Source organism: Marmota monax, unplaced genomic scaffold, assembly GCF_021218885.2.
Source record: "Marmota monax isolate L192 unplaced genomic scaffold, Marmota_monax_Labrador192_F-V1.1 WCK01_AAM20220418_F8-fsc00030, whole genome shotgun sequence".
Classification (NCBI taxonomy): domain Eukaryota; kingdom Metazoa; phylum Chordata; class Mammalia; order Rodentia; family Sciuridae; genus Marmota; species Marmota monax.
In genome coordinates this window covers 14,668,732-14,690,453 of record NW_026691988.1, presented here as the reverse complement: position 1 = coordinate 14,690,453, position 21,722 = coordinate 14,668,732, and the positions used below count along the sequence as shown (strand labels likewise).

At 37.9% G+C, this 21,722-nt stretch overlaps 2 protein-coding genes across 2 annotated transcripts in view; both read right to left on the bottom strand.

Moving 5' to 3' along the window:
* The window catches only part of Zc2hc1b (zinc finger C2HC-type containing 1B), a 45,775-nt gene extending 43,920 nt beyond the window's left edge, over positions 1-1,855 (bottom strand). Inside the window, exon 1 of the mRNA XM_046450718.2 lies at positions 1,238-1,855. Coding sequence (XP_046306674.1) covers positions 1,238-1,277 — 40 coding nt within the window. The 5' untranslated portion in view covers positions 1,278-1,855. The remainder of the gene's footprint in view (positions 1-1,237) is intronic.
* A 137-nt stretch (positions 1,856-1,992) lies between these two features.
* Positions 1,993-15,068, bottom strand: Ltv1 (LTV1 ribosome biogenesis factor). The gene is made up of 11 exons (XM_046450706.2): positions 14,910-15,068; positions 13,788-13,919; positions 12,549-12,716; positions 8,795-8,882; positions 6,967-7,105; positions 6,372-6,627; positions 4,669-4,796; positions 3,427-3,566; positions 2,903-2,955; positions 2,526-2,726; positions 1,993-2,397 (listed from the first exon to the last, which is right to left on the bottom strand). The coding sequence occupies exons 1-11, from the start codon at positions 14,910-14,912 to the stop codon at positions 2,287-2,289; spliced, it is 1,419 nt and encodes a 472-aa protein (XP_046306662.1). The 5' UTR covers positions 14,913-15,068; the 3' UTR covers positions 1,993-2,286.
* Positions 15,069-21,722: the final 6,654 nt, after the last annotated feature.

Sequence of the window (21,722 nt, the reverse complement as noted above, 5' to 3'; positions counted from 1 at the left end):
CATGCTTAAACCAAATAAAATATACAGGCAAATTCTTCTCGACTTTGTTCCTTCTCTGGGATCTTAGGTCTTCCTCCTTGTTAACCCCAGGAAGTCCAAGCACTAGAGTTACTTCTAAGTATTTTCTGAAATGCCTTTCCTATGTGCCCATTCACTCATATCCTACTTAGAGATTCTACAAATGACAGGGATTATCTTAAACACTGGGATAAGGCAAAAATTTTCTGCCTTCCTCTACTGAGAGGAGACCAAAAAAAGAGTTTCAGATGTCAACAGATGTCATGGAAAACCTAAAGCAGGGGAGGATAAAGAATGCCAAGAAGGCGGGTATGTTATTTTTAAACACATGCTCAGGAAAAAGCTTATGGAGAAGGGGGCAACTAAGCACAAACTTAAGAACCTTCAAGGGATCAGTAAGTACCAAGGTCCCCATTACAAGTGGTACTTAGCACAGTGCCGGCACTGCCAGTTATCTTTGCTGCACACACCCTGCCTCCTCTGATCTGTGGTTCTTGAAGGCAAAATCCTTTATCTCTGGGAACTGCCATCATTTAGCAAGGAGCATGTATGTTCCATTTCCAGACACTGTTTACAGACGGCTAAAATGTTGGCCAACTTGAGTGCCTGATGTGGAAGACAGTTTGGGGCTAGGGGTGGTAGGTGAAATAAAACAAAATATTAGCAAATTTGTTTTAATTTCTGTGACTTTATTCTCCAGAATAAAATCAAACCTTTAAGTAGGGAATATAATCAGCCTAAATTATGATATGCTTCAAAATTGAGGTTGGTCACATTCTCCTAACAGCAAAATACATCATATGCTAACTTAAACTTGAAAGTAGCACCAGAATCAAGTAATATCAAATGTCTACAACATTCTTGCTGGTTTTGAGAAACTTCAGTTGAGACAATTACCAAAATTGTCAATCCTTTCAGGATTTACATCCCCTATATTCACATAAGCCACCAACTGACTCTTTGCTTCTACAGGTTGGCATTTAGATACTGGTAGCCAACTTCTATAATGACAAGCTGTGTAGCCACGCTTTTTATTTATTTATTTACTTAAAAAAAAATCAATGTTGATAGAATACCTATGCTGTTGGTTTTCATATAACTCTTTAAAAAAAATTAATTTGGCAGAATAAAGTGATACCTATCAGCTTTGAAAAAACCATACTCAAATTAATTCCAGATGAAGACCCTTCTAATAAGTCAGATATCAAATTCAGCTCACCTGCCAAAAATGGCTCAGTCCCAGCCATGCTGTTCCTCATTCAGATGAATAGTGTCCACAGATTTTCAGAGTCCAGTCCATATAACACCACATTAGGCAGGGACACATGAACAAGGGCCACTTGTCAGTTGCAAGAAGTCACAGTTTACCAAATAATTAACAATTGTGATGGTGTCACTGCTTAAACTTTGGAACAGTTGATGTTACACAAAACAACTCACTGAAAGGAGGGAAAGTTTTCAATCTGTATTTTAATTAAGCATAAGTGGGTCTGAACATTAAATATGGATGAAAAGATTAAACTTTCTAGTTTAAACTGAAGTGAATAAATATCTGATTTTCAGCTAGGGATTCTTTAAAGCCAAAGAAGTTTTCTTGATTACTTCTTCAGTTTCTCTGTTTCCTGACTTCACTGTTCCTAAATCCCATAAGATAGTCATGCAGTCACATAACAGGAAATCTAACTGCTAACAACTTTAATATTAAGTTTCCCATCCTTCTGAAATGTTCTTTTTGTATACAGCAAGGGAAAACAGCTTCCTACTAGAGGAATGTTCTCATGAAAACTATTCTCACCACTGAGCAGAATAAACTCAGCATTTCAAAATTGAGTTTAACCAGGCCACTTTTCTACATACAGCAAATTAAACCATGTAATTCCTGAAAAGGCGTGCAGAAGTTTCAAAGAAATATTTGAGAACATCTGCGAAAAACAACTATGACAACCATACAAATAAATGAATACACCAATTCCGTTCAAGTTATGAAGATATTTTCCTTTAATTTATCCAAACATTTCACATTCATGAAGTCATTTATTTTAGAGCAAATCTAAGCTTATAATATTAAATTTAAAACAATACAATATTTACAAGACAGTTGACAGGGGAAACTTGCTGGTAGGAAAACAATACAAATATTGTATTTTTCTCTTCAACATCTGCCAGTAAAAATGGCAAGCAGCCTTGTCTCTCTTAACATCCTGGATAAACTGAACATAACAAGGAGCCCATAACGGGGAACGTGCTTTATCCTCAACATTCAGCTGTCTATAGCTTTAGACCCTCAACATTCTTCTTCAAGTTCAGCAGCTCCTTTTCCTGCCTTCTTTTCTCCAGCTTGAATGCTAATTTGTTAGCTTTCTTCTCTACTCTTCGTTCCTGTATAAGAGGATCCTCATGTTATTCATATCTTTAAACTAATAGAGACTACTTTCACAGGAGAAAACTCCTGAAATTTCCCCTCCACCAAATCTTTATAAATCTTGTATTTAAAAAACATATTTTACCTTGCGCTCCTCTTTTATAGCTTGCTTTCTTGCTCTTTTGTCTTCTTTGCTTTCATTTTTAGAACGTGGTTGGGTTGATACCTTGGGCAGATCGCTGCCATTAATCATCTGCATTCGTTCCACTTGCTTTGCTGTAAGCCCTTTCTTAGGTAAGACGTTGAGAGGTATTCCTGTTTTAGAAGATAGGTGGATTTGTTTGGGCTGAAATAAAAAGATGAAATGACACTAGAGTTATTGCCCATATCTTAAAAATAGCTCACTGCTGGTGCTATTCCTAATAGTGCTGTCAGCCACAAAGGGATAGCTACTGTGAGAAAACTTGTACACTCTTCTTCCCATATTGGACATTTCAAAAAGCTTAGGATATCAGGGCTTACCTTTGGTTGATATTTGATAAGCTGTGGATGGTTATATAAATTTGAGTATGTACCTAAAAAACAAAAGTCATGAACTAATTAAGTACACTTTCAGTTAAGCACTAAAATCCCACTATATTCCTGACCTTAGTGTTTGTGATGTGAAATAACATTGGAGTCTCTCTTAAACATTTTAAAATTATTTACAACTCATTAATAGAAATATTACTACTTCCTAATTCTTTTCACAAACCCCCCAAAATCATGCATCAATAAGTGCACTTCTAGTTCAGCATATTTTACTAAGGTCACTATATTGCTGACCTTGGTGTTTTTGTAGTACAAAATAACAGTGGAGTCTCCCTCATAAATGTTTTTAAATTGTTTATAATTCAATAATAGAAAATATTACTCTTTTAAGCCCTTTTCATAAGTTCCCTAAAAACTTACTACTAAAATAGATGTACTTTTTCAAAGCTGATGTACTTAATACTTTAAAATTACTATCACATTTATGGCAGTAGAGTAGGCACAAAGATACTTACTGCAAATGGATTCACAATCCCACTTCTCTTTGGCTTCTTCAAGGACTACAGTAATAATCTCTTCCTCCTCAGACTCATCAAGCTCATTCACTGGTAGGTCTTGATCCTCAAAGGGTTCAAGAGTATTCAATTTTACACAGCTTTTGGTTATGTTTTTAAAAATGAAGACAAAAGAAGACGGGAAATTTCCTCGTTATTATATGTGACTAAAACAACTACAGAAACTCTTTAACAATTTTTTAAACCCACATATTCCTATGTCAGTGGGTTTTAGACATTTACTCTGCTGATAAATGAGATCTATTGGCAAGTTTATATGGTTATGTATTAAACAAGATGAAGAAGACAGAATTTTTTAAGGCCTAAAAAAGCACTAGCCAATCCATCTCTCCAAAGTATTTATATCATTCACTCCAAGTGTGTAGCTTCTTTTCCTGCTGTGGGATCTGCATATTTCAGAAATCATGGAACATCTGACCTTTCTGGAAGATTTAAACTCCTCATGAGTTTCTCTCAGAAAAAAGTCACCTTGATGCAGATACTAATTCACAACAAAATTCACTAGTCAGTTCTGCAAATCAACTGAGATTAAAACTATTATTCCTTTATAAGCCATGACTACCTGTTTTTCAGAATACTCAGCAACACCCAGCACTCCATAAACATGAAAACAAAGTGCATAAGTTGAAGTAATTCTTCAGCCAAGGAGGCTAGAACCACCACCCTACTCCCCGTTTTCCACTGACACTCAGTTATCCAACCATGACTCTTTTTAAGTCAAGAATACAGAAAATGTGGTTCCCAGCATGCTCCCACTGTCATATTTAGCTTTAGAATTCTTTATTTGGGGGTGGGGGAGGCGGTACTGGGGACTAAACTCCGGGACACTCAACCATTGAGCCACATCCCTAGCCCTATTTTGTATTTGATTTAGAGACAAGGTCTCACTGAGTTGCTTAGCACATTGCTTTTGCTGATGCCGGCTTTGAACGAGATCCTCCTGCCTCAACCTCTTGAGCCGCTGGAATTACAGGTGTGCACTACTGAGCCCAGCTGGCTTCAGAATTCTTAATATCAAAATGCAGGCAAAACTGACAAGCAATCTATGAGCCAAAGTTTATAAAAAATGTACTATTTCCTTATTAATGGAATCTGACAAGAATTTCACTGTAGCACTACAAATCTCATTTGGAGATGGGGTGGGGGGGAAGCAGCTAAACAGGGAAAGGAAAGTTTACTTACTTCTCTGCCTTCTCTTTATAGTAGTCATTCAAAACCTCCTGTAAGCGATTGCTATCTACTTGAACGGAACCTTCCAATTCAGCATTATCCAGAGCTCCAATCTCAACATCATCATATTGTTCATAAAACTTGAAATAGAAAAAAACATACCATTAAAAATAAACAAATTCATTAACTCCAGTATTTAAATGTTGTATGTCAACATTATTTCTACTCACTATTTAAAAACTACTTCAAGATCCTAACTACCATTAAAATATCTGCAGGGATTTAGCACCATAATAGGATTTAAAGATATTTCAGATTTCAAGCCAGTATTCCAGATTCACATTTAGACTGAAAATAGGCTTCCAATTAAAATGAAAAGGAGTTACTCTACTGAGCTTAGAGAATAAAATGCTAGGCAGAGCTCCTTACCTCAGAACATTTTAAAAACATCTTCAGGCCAGGCATGGTGGTGCGCATGCTTGTAATCCTAGCGGCTGGGGAGGCTGACTCAGGAGGATCGTGAGTTCAAAGCCAGCCTCAGCAATGGCAAGGTGCTAAGCAACTCAGTGAGACCCTGTCTCTAAATCAAATATAAAATAGGACTGGGAATGTGGCTCAGTGGTTGAGTGCACCTGAGTTCAATCCCGGGAACAAAAAAAAAAAAAAAAGGGACTGGGGTCGTGGCTCAGTGGTAGAGCACTTGTTTGCACATGTGAGGTCCTGGGTTTGATCCTCAGCACCACATATAAAAATAAATAAATTAAATAAGGTATTGTGTCCATCTACAACTAAAAACAAAAAAACAAACAAACAAACATTTTCAAATTCTTTGGTTATAAAGACTAAAAGAGCTTGTAATTGAACACAGCCTCCTATTAATGTATAATTCTATTTTTCTTTGGATGGTATTTATTATATTATTCAAATAGCATTTACAATGTTAGCCTTTGTCAAAGAGTATGCAAATGCTGATGTATCTCCTGACAAGTGAGGTTATTTGTAGTAACAGTTGGCTTCTTTTTTTTTATTCTTTTGGTTTGGGGAAATGAACCCAGAGTTTTGCACATGCCAGGCCAAGAGCTCTTGCCATATCCCCACCCCTTTTTAAAAATTTTTGAGACAGGGTCTTAATAATTTGCTTGGGCTGGCCTCGAACTTTTAATCCTCCTGCTTTGGACTCCTAAGTAGCTGGGATTACAGGTGTACGCTACCACCACACCCAGCAACTGTTTGCCTCTCTTCACAGAAGAGGGAACCTAACATGTTATGAGATTGTAGCAAAGTTAGAACCGTCTTGGGTTTACCTGGAAGGGAACCATTCCTTAACTCACTCATCATTTATTGGACAGTGAATGCCTACTGTATGCCAGATACCACGTTAGGGCTAGGCATGTACCAGTGAGCAAATCACATAAGAATCTCTGCCCTTGGCAAACTAACATTGCAATGTGAGACAAATCTAGATACAACAAACAATAAATAAGCATGTTAAGAGAGATGATACGAGGTGGAGGAAAGTGCTACAGGACAGGATGGGTGAGACTAAAGATAGTCTAGAGAACAGGATTGGAAGCTCTGGAGAAAACTCATGATAGAAGAACCAAATCAAGTACACTACAATTTAGGCTTTGAAAGAAAGTCATAGCTTTTTTCTCACTTTTTTAGAAGTACAGTTACTAGAGAAAATACTAAAACATCTTTTATGGGGACCTCACCTTCTCAAACCTCTCATCATGTAGGGTCAGTTGTTCATTTCTCCTCATGACTGAGGAAGTCATAGAATACTCTGTAAACCGACTTTTTGTTTCCTCATCCCAGAACAAGTGCTTTTCCATGGGTGTAAGAGGTTTCCCAGGGGCAGCCATGTCATCATCTGACACCAGGCCTGCAGTGTCATAGACATCGTCACTACCGCTCCCCTTCTCATCGTCCACATCTTCCCACTCGCTACCATCTTCACTTTCACATTTCCTAAATTCCAAGAGTCATAAGTTAACTCGTCAAATAATTTAATAACAGATCAATTCAACTTTACATAAGTAAAACAGGAGGGTGTTTCAGGAAGGGTTCTTATACAGATGGGAATAGAGGTGCTGATGGGATAAGAAAAGCAATGAAGTGGCAGCTGATATTTGACTTTATTCCCACCAATATATAAAGAGCTGATGTCTCAAACTAAATTATTTTCTGCTCTAAAATAAAGATGTCTCAGATTAATACTCTTGAAGGTCTTTTCCTACTAAAACATGGTAGTCCTCTCACTGAAGGAGCCGGTCATGTCATCTGCACTTTGAAACAATTCACACATACTGTATATCCATTCTCTCTTCTCCTGTTGGCTTATTAGCCTGAAGAATAAAGTCATCTTCAAGTAGGTTATCTGGATTATCAAAATCAAAATCATCATCAAGAGCTGCAACAATGTCTGGATCAAAATCCAGTCGAGGTCCTAAAAAGAAAACAAAAATTGAGTAATAATTTCCAAGAAAGCATCATTCATCCACTTTATATAACCTGTGTACCCATAATATAATGTACCAGATTCTATTTAGTTAGTGAGGATAAAGGAATGATTTAAAACCTTAAGTTCAGTCCAGTTAAAAACAAGAGATGAAAGGCAAAATTTCTCTTCCAGTATCTACTAGGAAAAACACTCTTCCACTGCAGATGTATATTAATCTATTTAGGAACTCAAAGCTTTCACGTGCAGGAAGAAACTGGGCTTTAAAATTCACCTGCTAGAAGTAATTCAAATTAAGTATTTATACACTATTACACTTTTTCTCGAGATTTTAATAAATCTCAACCTGTTTCTTCAGTGATATTCTTCCATCTAATGAAAAAAACTATGAAGTTAGAGAAAACCTTTCAAGTTCAACCTTCTGATTTGACACAGCTTCCAACACTGTCTGATACATGGCCACTGCTTAACTTTTCAGCTGCATTTCTTTGTTTGGGGAAGAGGGGCTACGAGAGATTGAACTCAGGGGCTGTCAACCACTGAGACACATCCCCAGCCCTATTTTGTATTTGATTTAGAGACAGGTTCTCACTGAGTTGCTTAGCACCTCACTTTTGCTGAGGCTGGCTTTGAACTCAGACCTTCCTGGCTCAGTCCCCTGAGCCACTGGGATTATAGGTGTGCGCCACTCCACTCGGCTCATCTGCATTTCTTACTAATCTTCACCCTTCCTTCTGGCATGCTAAAGTGCATGCAGCTTCTGACGTTCAGTCTTCTGTGTGGGATAAATTCTCCATCCCTCCCTCCCTCTTCCAAGTGACTTTTATTAAGAAATCAACTGAGGGCTAGGGTGTTGCTCAGTGGTGAAGTGCTTGCCTTACATGCAACAGGCTCTGGGTTTGATTCCCAGCACCATGCAAATAAATTTAAAAAAATTTTTTAAAACAGATTAACCTAAACATCCTCTAGGCAGTCTTGCCTAACAACCTGAAGCTGGGTCTGGAACCCTTTGCCTCATCAGTATTTACCAATCTGATATTACTATAAGTTAGCAGTTATTATTTTTTATAACTGAAGTAAAGTCCTTGAGATCAGGGACCATGCTTTGTTCTGTTTAACCTAACACTCTAGCAACTTAAGTCTGAAGAAAAAAAAAATCAATAAATCAACGCAAATGTTAAGTCAATAATTAAGGCAACTTGGAAGAAAATATCAAAACACTACTTGGATTTTTGTGTTTGTTCTAAACTACAATGTTGATGCTAAAAACTTTTTAAAAACCAGTTTCAGTGTACCTTGAATAGGTAGTAAATTAAAACTTCTTTAAAATATTTATATACTCTTAGGAGAAATTGTGAAAAAGATTATTGTTCAAAATTATAGTATTGTTAATGAATGTGACACTGTCTTTGTAAAAGGCTAGGTGATTTAAAATTTCTCTATTAGACTGCCATAAACTTGAATTTCTCAGAGATCCCCTTCAATTGAGGAATTTGATGGCACAACACAAAAGGCTGCTAACCATATTTGTCCCTTCCTCATGATCTTTAACATGAATTACAGACACATCTCAATTGTTTTAATCCTATATTAAGGTTAGCAAAATCCTACATCATTACATTTCTGTTTGTAAAACACAAATTTATCCATTTGAAAACTTACAGAAATGAAACACACCTGAAACTGGAGCTGCTTTATTTAACAACCCAACATCTTCCTCAAAATCTGATGCAAATACAGATGAAGGCAACTTAATTCCAGTACTCTTAAAAAAGAAATTAGACAATTGTTAGGTTTACTTTGAAAATACTTTCCAACTACTATACTGGGCTGAAAAGTGTCCCCTCAAAATTTATGTCGACCCATCCCCCCAGACTGTGACCATATTTGAAATAAAGTCTTTCATGGTTTGATTATGGTCTGTTTTCTTTGAAACTCAGGTTAAAATTTATTCCCCATTATAAGGTATTAGAAGTGAGACCAGGTAGGAAGAGGTGATCAGAGCTCTGTTATTATGAATGAACTAATCCATTCATGTGACTACAGTGGGTCTGCTATAAAAGTCAGTTTGCTAGGTCACTCACATGTTCTCTGTGATGCCATGACTCTCTGCCAGCAATAAGGGCATCATCAGATGCAGCCCCTCAACCTCGGACATGAGCCAAAATAAACCTTTTTCCTTATAACTTACTCAAGACTGTGGGTGTTATTAATAGCAAAAGAAAATGCACTAAATCTTGTACAAGTAGTTAAGATGAGGTCATACTGAACTAGGGTGAGCTCTAGTCAGCCAGTATGCCCTTAAAGAGGCCAGGAGAAGACAGACACATCAGGGAGAATGTGATGTGAAGATGGAAGCATGCTGGAGTGAAACATCCATACGCCAAGGAACTCTAAGGACAGATTGCCACCAACCTCTAGAAGCTACAAGTAAGGAAAGCAGGAGAATCTTCCCCCTGAGCCCCTATGAAGGAACTGAACCTGCCAATAATTTGATTTCAGATTTCTGGCCTCCAGAACAAAGAAACAATAAATTTCTGTTAGGTCATGTAGTATTTGGTAATTGGTTATCACAAACTTAGGAAATGTTACAACATTCTGTAATCTCTCACCTGTGTGCCACTTACACATTTGGACATACAATTCCACCATCTAAGATGTGCATTTTAGTGAAAGAATAGAAGCTTAAAAGGGTAAAACATTATGTCTGCCTGAGACTGGTCACTGAGAGAGGTTTCAGGACTCAAATCCAGATCTTGTAACTCCACTTGCCTAAAGTTTCAAAACAAAATTAATCTTTTTCTCTTAAGACTAGAGATAACATCCCATCTCTAGTAACAACAAAGCCTTTCTTTGCATCAGCTGTCTTAAATCCTACAGTGGTCATAATCATTCCTCTCTGTCCCTGTGTCCTTTTGAACTCTTGCAGAGAATGACTTTACTCCCCTCCTTCAGGCACCATCCAATTTATGGACTAACCAAGATGTAGATTGCCCCAACAGCTGCTCCATTAGTCCACCCCTAATCTAACCTTCATACCTGTCTGATTAAACTCCCTTAGTATTTTCATAAATTTATAATAGGTTCTCATTCTTCACTTTGTACTTAAGCTCCCAATTTTTCAAGGCCACATAAAATCAAGGCCTACCCCATATGTCCAAATTTCTTAGTGTAAGATTACTACATAAATCAAGTCCAATCCCTCACTGTCATTTGATAATTCAAAATAATTTATTGAGCAGCAATATGCCTATCACTGTGACCCACAACACTATATATACATACACACTACATAAATGCACGCACTATACACACACATATATTCTTAGGTTTTTTTAAACAGTACTCTTTGTGATTACTACACAAAAAGTGGGGAAGGGCTCAGCCTGAGTAAATTTAGTGAATTTAACCATTGGAGATTTCTTCAAATCTTGGAAATAGTCACATACACGATAAGAGTTTAGATACTGATTACTTTCCCTTTTAGAAGAGTACAACTTTTTTTTTTTTAGTTGCAGTAGTTCCTATTCTGAGTTTGCCGAACTATTTTCTGCCAAAGCACCATCTTCATGAAGATCAAGACAAGCTCAAGCATTATTTCTGTAATGTCTTTTCTAATTACCTTACGTTGTTTCTAAGGTTTATTCAATATTTCTGATTTTATGGTTTAGATGTGGTGTCCCCCAAAAGCTCATGTGAGAGACAATACAAGAGGTTAAGAGGAAAAATGATTGAGTTATATACTTGACCTAATCAGAGAATTAATCCCTAACAGGATTGATTGTTGACTAGATACAGGCTGAGTGTGGCTGGAGGAAGTGGTTCACTGAGGGCATGGCTATGGGGTATATAGTTTGTAACTAGGGTGAAGTCTCTGCTTTCAGATCATCATGTGAGCCGGTTCCCTCTGCCATACTCTTCCACCATGATGTCCTGCTTCACTTAAGCCCCAAGGAATAGAACCAGCTGCCTATGGACTAAGACCTCTGAAACCATGAGCCCTCAAGTAAACTTTTCCTCCCCTAAGATTGTTCTGGTTAGATCCTTTAGTCACAGCAGCAAAAAGCTAAAACATCTGGTCTATTCAATTTTGGTTTGTCACAAATTAAAGTCATAAAAGTAGGTGGGACTAATTTACATTTTTTTGTACAGCACTACAGAATATCAATGGCACTTTTGTTTTTAAACATAATTCATTTGTCCTTATAAATACAACTGAAGTATCCATTCAATAGCCTTTTTCTGTTTTAAAAAAATCAATTAGTGATTTCTTTTACCTAAAATGAATTAAGGATTAAAAGCTTAAACCTTAATATGATTCAGCCAAAGGAATATTATATCTTTATTAAAAACTTTCTCCCCAGGAAAGATAAAGAAGTTGAACAACTATTAGGCCTCTCCTCTCCCTCAATGGAGTACAGAAGGAAGTCTCAAAAGTACCCTACTTCTGATATAAAGGCTTGGGAAAGAACAGAGAAATTGGTTCTACTATGATATCAACACAGTGGTGGAATGCAGGGCCTTACAAGAGCTATGTCCTAGTTTACAAATGGAACAGCTGCAGTCATTACCTCGTTCTCTGAATTGAATTCCTGAAACCTAACACTTTTAACTCTGCATAAAAGACAAGCTATGGACTAGAAGAACTATGATCACATCTTTTCTGAGGAAAGAAGCACCAGATTATGACAAGATTAGAAAACAAAAAACTGGGAATTGGTGCTCCCCCTTTTAATCTCTTCCTCTTGTCTATAATCCCAACGAAAATCTCCTTTATTTTAACTGCCAGGTAATATAAAAAGTTTCCTACAGGAAAATTTACTCTACGCTAAAACAGAAGCACACAACATGGGCATCCGTAACATAAATGGAAGGGATGGAGGGGGATGAGCAGAACTTAAAATAGCACTAGTTTTATTTAAACACATGCCTTCATTTCTACCTAAAAGATAAAAGTATTAAAATGGACTGCACTTTTGTTGGGAAGAATAACAGGCATTTCATTATAATCTATTTATGTTGTTTTCTCTTATGGTTAGCCTGCAGCTTTTACAAAAGTGTTGAAGATCTAAATAGTTCATAAAAGTTATAGTCTATCTTGGAACAGTTTATGATCCTGAAACGGTTATTAATGTAAAGTTAGCTGCTTTTCCTCTATTGAAAAGTGCTGCCTCACATGACTCACCAATCAGAAGTCCTGAAACTGTCAAATGTTATGACTTTTACCACCTGCTACCAGAAGAGATGGCCTACTCTTCTCCTGATGATACAGGTATGCACATACAATTTTAAGTGGAGACATGGCCTATCTGTGCTCTTCATATAGACACCATTTTTTGCTGGAAACAGTTATCTTTTTTTAAAACAACCAGTCATTTCTTCACTCTTTCCCACATTCATATCTCATGCCTAAATTGCTGAAAAGGCTTACTGGAATTACTGAAGTTTCTTCTTTCTCATCTTTGCTGCTGTGGAAGGTACTAGCAGGAATAAGCTCTGAGGGCCCAGATGGTTCCTTCAGGTGCTGTAGGTAGTCATAGTCATCATCAAAGAATACACCATACTTCCTCTGTTCTGCTCGCCTTTCTTCATCATTTATCTTGGACAACAACAAAATGAAATTAGTATCCCTTATTTGGATAGGGCTCAGCAATACTATAAGCACAAATTACTGACTAGGAGGCAGATGGCATATGAACGATGGCTTATAGGAATGAGACAAAGAATTCTTAACAAACTCAGGAAATGCAGCACTTCTAAATCAGATTCTACATAAAATTAAAATGCAATGAAAACAAACCATTTGCAGTGGTGTATGCCTACAGCCCCGGATAGCTGAGAGAGTAAAGTGGATCCCTTGAACCCACAAGTTTAAGACCAGCCCAGGCAACATAGCAAGACCTTGATAAATAAAACAAACAGGAACAAAAACAATTCATTCTACTAAACATTTTCATGTAACAATTCAAGCTAAGAAATAAATGCATATATCACGTATTTGGAAGATTAGAAAAGTTACAGGCTTTGAAAAGAAAGTATAATTTTCTCAATGTACTGAAGAGCTAAAATATGGCTACTGTTCCCCAACACTTTCTTTTATGTCATCTACACTTAACAAGTATACTCTAACAAAATCAAATCATCCTTTTCAAGGCTCCCTGACATTTTCCAAAGCTAATGCATGAGCTCAGATATTTTATATTTCATGAGATGAATGACCAGGAGGCAAAATGAAGTTTACAAAAAGACTATTCTAAATGGCAGATCTCAGGAAAGCAGAGGTTGAGCATATGGTTGTGTCCTAAATAACATCATGCAGAATTGTAGCTGGTGGTTTAGTAAATGTTTATCATTACTTTATAAGAATTATTCATTTAAACATCTCAAATGAAGATGCTTTACCCTCCCAATCAAAATAAATACACATTATGCAAAAATTTAGCACATGTATTGAAAACTGAATCACACACTATTTCTCAGAAGACCAGTTATTTGAGAATCATCATTGGCCAACAATTTATTAAAACTACTAGCAGAGAATGGAGTGTAGCTCAGTGGTAGAGTTCTTGCCTAGAATATGCAAGGCTGTGGTTAGATCCTCAGCACCATGAAAAACACAAACAAATGCCCTAATAGTTTATAAATTCACTGGCTAAAGAACAGAAACTACCTTCTGTGTGGGTAACAAAACCCTCTGGGGTGCAGTCTCATCTGCTGCTAAAGGATCCCGTTGGCTCCGGTGGACCAAGTGAAAAGAGACAGCTTTCTTCTTCTCTATAAAGGGCTTTTTCTTCCTGTGAGGCTTCAAAGGAAGAGAATTAAGACAATTCATTAAAACAGCATCTAAAATAGTAAATAATACCTTAGACCTCACAGGTAGCTTCAATGAATTATGTGAAGGATCAATGGACTTTTCAGATCTACAATTTAGGGTAGGCAATGGCACTTGTGCTCTATAGAACCCATGACTTCTTTTAGAAAACATTATTAATTGGGCACTTATTCTATGACAGACCTCCTTATGGGAGATGGGAATATAACAGTGGAAGTCAGATGTAAGGTTCCTGTTATTAGCAATCAAATCAACAAGAAAATGATTTCAGGTGAAGAAAATTAAATATGGTGCTGTGCCAATGACTCAAGAGTCCCTTTAGACTGGGTGCCATGGGGACCTTGCCGTGACAGGATGAACCAGGATAGTGAGCCTGCCACAAGACAATCTGGAGTAGGGTGTTCCAGACAGGTAAACATCTCTCTACCAACTAGTAAAGAAAACCAAGACACAAACAGCAGCTTATGTTTAATAAGATTCATTTCCATCTCCAAACTTTTTTATTTTGCTATTCAACCTTGATTTTCCAAACAGAAACCAACTGAGTGACTTTCTTTATAAAGGCCCAACCTTACTCTCCCACAAGTTGTCTTTCCCCCAGAGTGAACAAGAAGATATATCTGCCACTCCTGGGCCTGCAGTGATCAGCAGCTCCCGCTCCGCCCAACCCCAGGAAGCAGCGGGGTGCAGCGATCGGGTCAGGTGTCACAGGTTTTCTATGAACTGAAAGCGCTCAGAGGTGCAGGCCCCTAGGGTACAAGGAAAGCCACCTCTCGGGACTACTCCTTCTGGGGAGAGTGACCGGGGATGAGGGGGACGGCCCGTTTCAGATCACTGTGCGTCAAGCAGCCTCTGACATAATTCAGACCGAGGGAGCTGTAGCCACTGGCACTACCGAAACCAACCCGGCCTCGGAAAAACTACGGCGCCGGGTCGCCGAGACGAACGAGGCTTGCTCACCATACTGCAGCCGCGCGGCACTCACACCCAAACACAGCGGCGGCCACCACACCCTCGAAATCCCGGGGGACGCCGCAGGCCGGCTCACGGGCCGGTCTCTAGGCCTAGACACACGTGCGACCACAGGTCCCGGGCGGTACGTCACGCAGCAGCCTGTGAAAACGGACCAATCACGGAGGAGCGGATGGGTCGCCGCCGGAAGTTACGTTCTTGGCGCCGTCTCAACGGTCGCGAGAGCTACGGGAGGTGGGGCTTGCTCGGTTCCCGCCCCCGGGCGGGCGGCGCTTGTCGGAAGGAATTCTTGCACCGTTGAAAGGGGGGTTCGGGGGGGGGGGGCTGCTCTGTTGGGGTGCGTGAGGGGGTTGGTGCTTATGGTTGAGCTTCCCTTTATAGCGTCCTCTACCCAGAGCAGGGCAAATCTAGCATCCCTATTGACTGATGTCCCTTACCTATTCCCTCCCAACCGTCGCAGACAAAAGCCCTGTACAGGTGCAGAAGAGAGGTGGCTAACCACTGCCCCCACCCCACCCCCAGGTCACGAGCTGTAAGGCGAGGGCCACAGTCGGTTGCCTAGCAACAGGGTCGGGCCTTGCTGTCGCAGGCAACCCCAGACTTGATCCGACCTCTGCCTTATGCCGTTCAATAAACTGCCTCCACCTATCCTGTTAACAAAACCTCCGAAAATGCTGACTGTAGAGGCATGGAAGTAATAAAATAATATACGAATCTCTGGCGTTTGCATATCTTACTGTGAAATTAGTTTTCTTCCAAGTCGTTCCTCAAAATGTTTTATCTTGGTTTAACCGAGTTAAGCCATAAGCATAATCTTCTTGGAAAGATTTCTGGCAGGTGCTGAAGCACTCTCAGCTTTTCTTGCACAAAATAAAATCTCCATCTAATTTCCATTGAAAGTTTTATCGGTAGTAACTATCCTCAAATTTGTGTTTCCTCTCCCCAATTACTGGTATCTTCCCCATGTCTGAATTATCTTGCAACGTGTCTATAATTAGGGCCAACATATTACCATTACAAATATTTGTGGAATATTATTTTTTCCATGCAGTAAAAATTATAGACAGGTTAGGACCGCAAAACTTGCCTCGAGACAATACTTTGAAATAGATAACACATAGCACTCTATGTGCTAGAGATTCATTATTAGTATTTGTTAGAAATTAGAAAAATGATCCAGGAGGGCAGAGTTTGTTTTGTTTCCATCTGTTTTATTTATTTTTGTATCTAATATCTGGCACATACACTCAATATTTAAGTGAATTGATGTTCTAGCACTTTGCCTGAATTATCTCATCTCTTCCCCACCACAACACTGTGAGAGAGTTGTTACTATCTTCATCATCTTACAAATACGAAAAATGAAGCATTTTTTTTAAAAAGATAAGTATACGGGGTAAAAATGGGAGTTCATAATCCACTTGAATCAAATGTATGAAATATGATATGTCAAGAACTTTGTAATGTTTTGAACAACTAATAATAATAATAATAAAAAAAGATAAACTAAGTGACTTTCTTAAGGTCACATGATTAGTAAATGGCAGATCAGTGCTTTAGGCCTAAGGAAACTTCCTGGAGCCTGGCATCCTAATCACACTACTTGTCGCCCCCTACCCCAAATAACATTATGCTTAGTTTACATATTTGTTGGTCTAATACAAACACTAAATACAGCTGCTAAGCACTTTGTATTCATTACACCATTCAATTCCTTCATCAAGTCTGCATGTACAATTAGTTAACATTAAGCCAATGAGTCTGACATTCAGAGAATTGAATTTGCTTCCCTGAGGTCACAAAGTGGAAAAACCTATAGGTATAGCTCATCTGGCTGCCTTGGGAAAGTCATTCCTTACCCATATTTTTTACTGCCTCCTGAAGGCAGTAACCAGCACATTCTGTTGATTCTGCCTTATGATTATCCAAATGTACCACTTCATTACCCATTTTATTACATTTATCATTGTTAAGACTATAATCACATTACTTACCTGTATTCTTTCTACCCTATAGTTTCAGGATAAAGTCAATCTCTTTTATGGTAACCAAGACTTTTTTTCTATAATCTAATCTCCAGCCATCAGCTTCACATAATACCTCCTTATTCTGCCAAATACCTCTGTGATCCAGCCCTGTGAAACTATTTGCACTTCCCAAATGCATAAGAGAGATGGACTCTTTTCTGCCATCTCAAAGGCTCTTCCATTCCTCTCCCACTCTTCAAATCATAGTTTAGCCATATCTTCTCTCCCACTGAATTTTAGGCTGGAGTGCCCCAAGCGGATAGCAAGGGAGTTTCTGAAAGGGATTGCCCCAAACTGTTCTGAAGTGGGCTCAGTGGGGATTCCAAAGAAAGAAGCACTGCATGCCAGAGTGGTGAGTCCAAAACATTTATCAAGAACTTGTATACAGAGGGCTTCAGTGACAGCAAATATGTTCTACATAGGTATGTTCACGACAAGGCAGTGGATTATGGAGTTTATATGGGGATTTAAGGTATTTGGTTCAGGGCCAGGGCTAGTTTCTATGTGTTCAGCAACATATTTTGATCTTTCAGCGTTTCAGCAATAACCTACACAGCTTTATCAGTGCCTGGGAATGTTCAAGGCCCCGGCTTGGGATCAAGCCTGTAGGGAAAGAAAAACATGCAGCTGGCCAGGTCACAGAACGGTCAAGGTACTCTGTGTTTCTGTCAGGATATAGAAAGAAAATGGCAGGGTCTGGGGAAATTTTTACCTTGCCTGCCTGTAGGAAACTTTCCTATTTCCTTCAAAAACTCGGCCTGTCCCAAATGCTCTCACTGTATTCTGTGATTACACTACTCTGCTCTATTACACTAAATTGCAAATCCTCATTTTCTTCTGTGTCCACAACCAGACTGTAATAATCTACTTGAAAGCAAGGATATTTGTCTCACTAACTATGTAGTAAACGTTCAAAACTAATTGTGCTGTTCACAGCACTTTACATATATTTATCATTAAATCCTTATAACAGGATTTAAGCAGATATACTGATGTTATCTTTTTTTTATAAAGCAGATTGGTGATTGAGGAACAGAAAATTAAGTGAAGTTTGCCCCAGAGCACAAAGACAGTAGGTGCTGAAGCCAGAATAAGAACTCAGGTGTAGCTTGAGGATCATATCCTTGACCATGACAATGCGCCCTATTAAAAAAAAATTCCAAAATACCAAATACCCAACACATGGTGTGTTCTCAGCTTCAGAGAGTTTTCTGAGTGCTGTCTTAACATATAAAAATGCTATTTTTTTAACCAGTAAAAATACTCATAACTGAAATATTATTGTAATGATATTAAATCCAACGCATATTTCTCCTACCCTCTTATTAGAGTGTTGTAATTAATAGTATCTATTTTTAAGACTCTCTGGTTTCATCTACGCTTTGAAAAAATCTTTTTCACAGGAAACTAACACACCCATTGAAATTGTTTACCATACTACCCCCATTTAGAAGGACCCTTTCAGTGGTCCTTCTACTTAGGGGACCATTTTCCATCAACAACACTCAAGGATTCCTGAGCACCAGGAAACCAATGTACACAAACATAGAGAAAAATTGTGTAGGAATAGCCAAACTAAATAGGCCCTGAAGCAGTAACTTTACAAGTTATAAATTATATGTTTGGCAATATTAATAGTGCTTACAGAGGTACATAATTTATAAAAAGGAAAAATGCATCAAGATGGATATACCAAGATGTTCCCTGTAGCACTGCTTGTAATAGAGAAAAATAAAACAATTAAAAGCCCATTAGTAAGGAATTCATTGAAAAAAAAATACAAACCATTCATACAGTGGGCCTCTGTGAAGCTGTTGAGGCAGATTGACAGGGACAGACGCTTCTGAAGTCAGAAGGAAAGCAGGTTGCAGAACTCCATGGTAGATGGCATATTTAGTTGAAAAAATATTAAAATTTTTACACAGAAATATTATCGTGCAAGCATAGAAAAAATAGCTGGGATATTATGCATCAAACTGCTAATAGTAACTATCTCCAAGGAACTGGAGGGAGATTACATGGATATTTCAATATCTGTTGTAGATCTTTCATCTTTATTTATGTATTGATAGTGAGGATTTGAATCACCATTGTCCTCTGTATCTGCAGGGCTTCTTCTGTTCCAGGAACCCCCAGGATGCTCAAGTCTCTTACATAAAATGGTGTAGTACTTGCAAATAACCTAGGTACATCATCCTATATATTTTAAATCATCTTTCTGACTTTTAATACCCAATACAAAGTAAATGTTATGTAAATAGTTATCCTTTTGTATTGTGGAGGGAACCAAAAAAATCTGTATGTGTTCAGTTCAGGCACAATTTTTAAAAATAAATATTTTTGATCTGTGATTGGTTGAATCTTCCAACACTGAAACTTTGGATACAGAGGGATGACTGTAATGCATTTGAAGTATATAAAAAGTAAAAAGACTTAACAACAAAAGCAAAGAGGGAGCAGGTTACAAACTCATATACCCTAGCTCAGAAAATATTGTTAAATAATAATTTTTTAAATGGTAAACTTATGATTCTCATATAAAGTGAGATTGTGTTAAGGATATTATTTTATGCATTATTAATAAGGTGGCCAGTAAGATGTTACAATTAGTTCAAAGGTCAGTCCAGAGAACAGAAACATTTTTAGAGCAGGAAAATTGCGAGGAATATACAAACAGAAAGAGTGAACAAGAAGTCTATTGAACTACCACAAGACACAATTTATGTTCCTTCCTAGAGATAAGGAAGTTTTACATTATTGTCAGTTTTCTGGAACTTACAGAGTTGTAAAATAACTCAAAGATGAGGAAAGGCACAGAACCCTCCTAAAGTCAGATGGAGAGGGGTGTATTTGTCTATGTAATGCGACATTTCCCATAGAAGCTCAAACTTTCCCTCACAGTATTACATGATAACTATAGTATGCATTGTACACCGACTGAAATAAGTTTCTGGTCTTGGTTCATTCTTATTGTGCAACTTGGGGCAAGTGGGCCTCATCTGTATATAAAATAGGAATGGTAATATTCTTAATATTTACCTCATAGGATTGCTGGTGGATTAGATGAGAACGTGTGGGAAATGCTTGGACTTCTGTGGACTGCCTGGCTTTTAATAAGTGTTTGATGAACATGCATTATTGTCTTCTTCCCAGCCAAAGGGAGTAATTCACCCATCTACATTATGTCTCAGGTTGGCCATCTCCTAACACCAGGACTTTCAGCATCTAGGATACGTCAAGAGATACAAGCTTTGCATCAAATCACGTGCTTTGTGGGAAGCTGTTCATTTGCAAACTAAACCCCCTTCTTCACTTCCCTGGATCTTATCCTTTTACTTTCCCTAAGTTTCTGGTACTCTTAAGGTTCTTTATAGTATATAATTAGATTCCAAATTGTTTACTTGCTTCTAGTCCTTCGTAATTGTATGTTGTTTAGAATTCTAACTGCTCAGCCTCTTCATATTTCTTAGCTTCTGTTTACTAACTTTCTTAGAGTCCAAAATCTGTACATTTTGATGGGTGGATACACTTGGAAATATTAATCCAAAATTTCTTTACTGTGCCTTTGTAGCTCTAAAATGGATTCTAAGATTTCCTGGGTAGGTTTCAGTTGCATTCACTTTCGCTTTAGGAAATAAGTGTCTCATAAATCATTACCAGTCCCCTTTTCTTTGAGTAACAGATATTATTGAAACAATTTTTTAAAATTAAGGGGTAATGCATTGTATGCTTTTAGCAAAAGAGAGAGAAGTAAGATTACCACCATTACTATTGAGGGAGCTCAGCAATGCTGCTTGTCATTGCACCAATGAGCACATCTGCAAAATGAGGGTGACATGAAACATTGATCTACTTTTCCCTCTACAGTAACTCTGCATTCTGTGCTGCTTATTGTGTGAGCATCACACTGTGTTGAATATAAACTTTAAAGGTAAGGTTACATGAAACCACAAGTGGAAAATTCCACATCTGACCTCATGTGACAAGTTGCAGTCAAAACAACGATGTATAAAATTACCTTCAGGCTATGTATATAATGTATATATGAAACATAATACTTGTTTAGACTTGGGTCCCATCCCCAGGGTATTTTCTTATGTTTATGTATATTCCAAATCTGAAAAAAAAAAAACCAAATCAGAAACACTTCTTGTCCCAAGGTTTTTAGAGAAATGAGACTCAACCTGTATACATTTGCATGTATATATAATAAAGCAACTAAATGTAAACTACCTTCTTCATCTATGGCTAAATTAAAAAACTAGCCATCTGGGACTGAGGTTGTGGCTCAGCGGTAGAGTGCTTGCCTCCCAAGTGTGAGACCTTAGGTTCGATCCTCAGCACCACATTAAAAAAAAAAATAAGTGAAATAAAGGTGTTATGTCCAACTACAACTAAAAAATAAATGTTAAACAACAACAACAACAACAAACTAGCCATCTATTTGGATGCTGAAGTAAAAATTGGCTGTGTTAGATTTATTGGGCTAGTACATAATGCTCCGTGCAATATATGGAATCTTTAAGTATGACTTTTGCATTGCACCTTAACCTACTGTATAAAATGCTACTCCTTTTTATTTAAAATTAAGCTAACCAGTAAAACCCAGTTAAAGTAAAAGCAAACAAATATTGGAAGCACACAGATGATGTGTAAACAATTTGATGTTATGGTCTTGGAGATGAAGCCAGGCAATGAAATAATTGTTGATTAAAATTTTATTGTAGTAATTTCTTCATGGTTTTAAGCTACACTGTTGAAGAGGTTTGTCCCT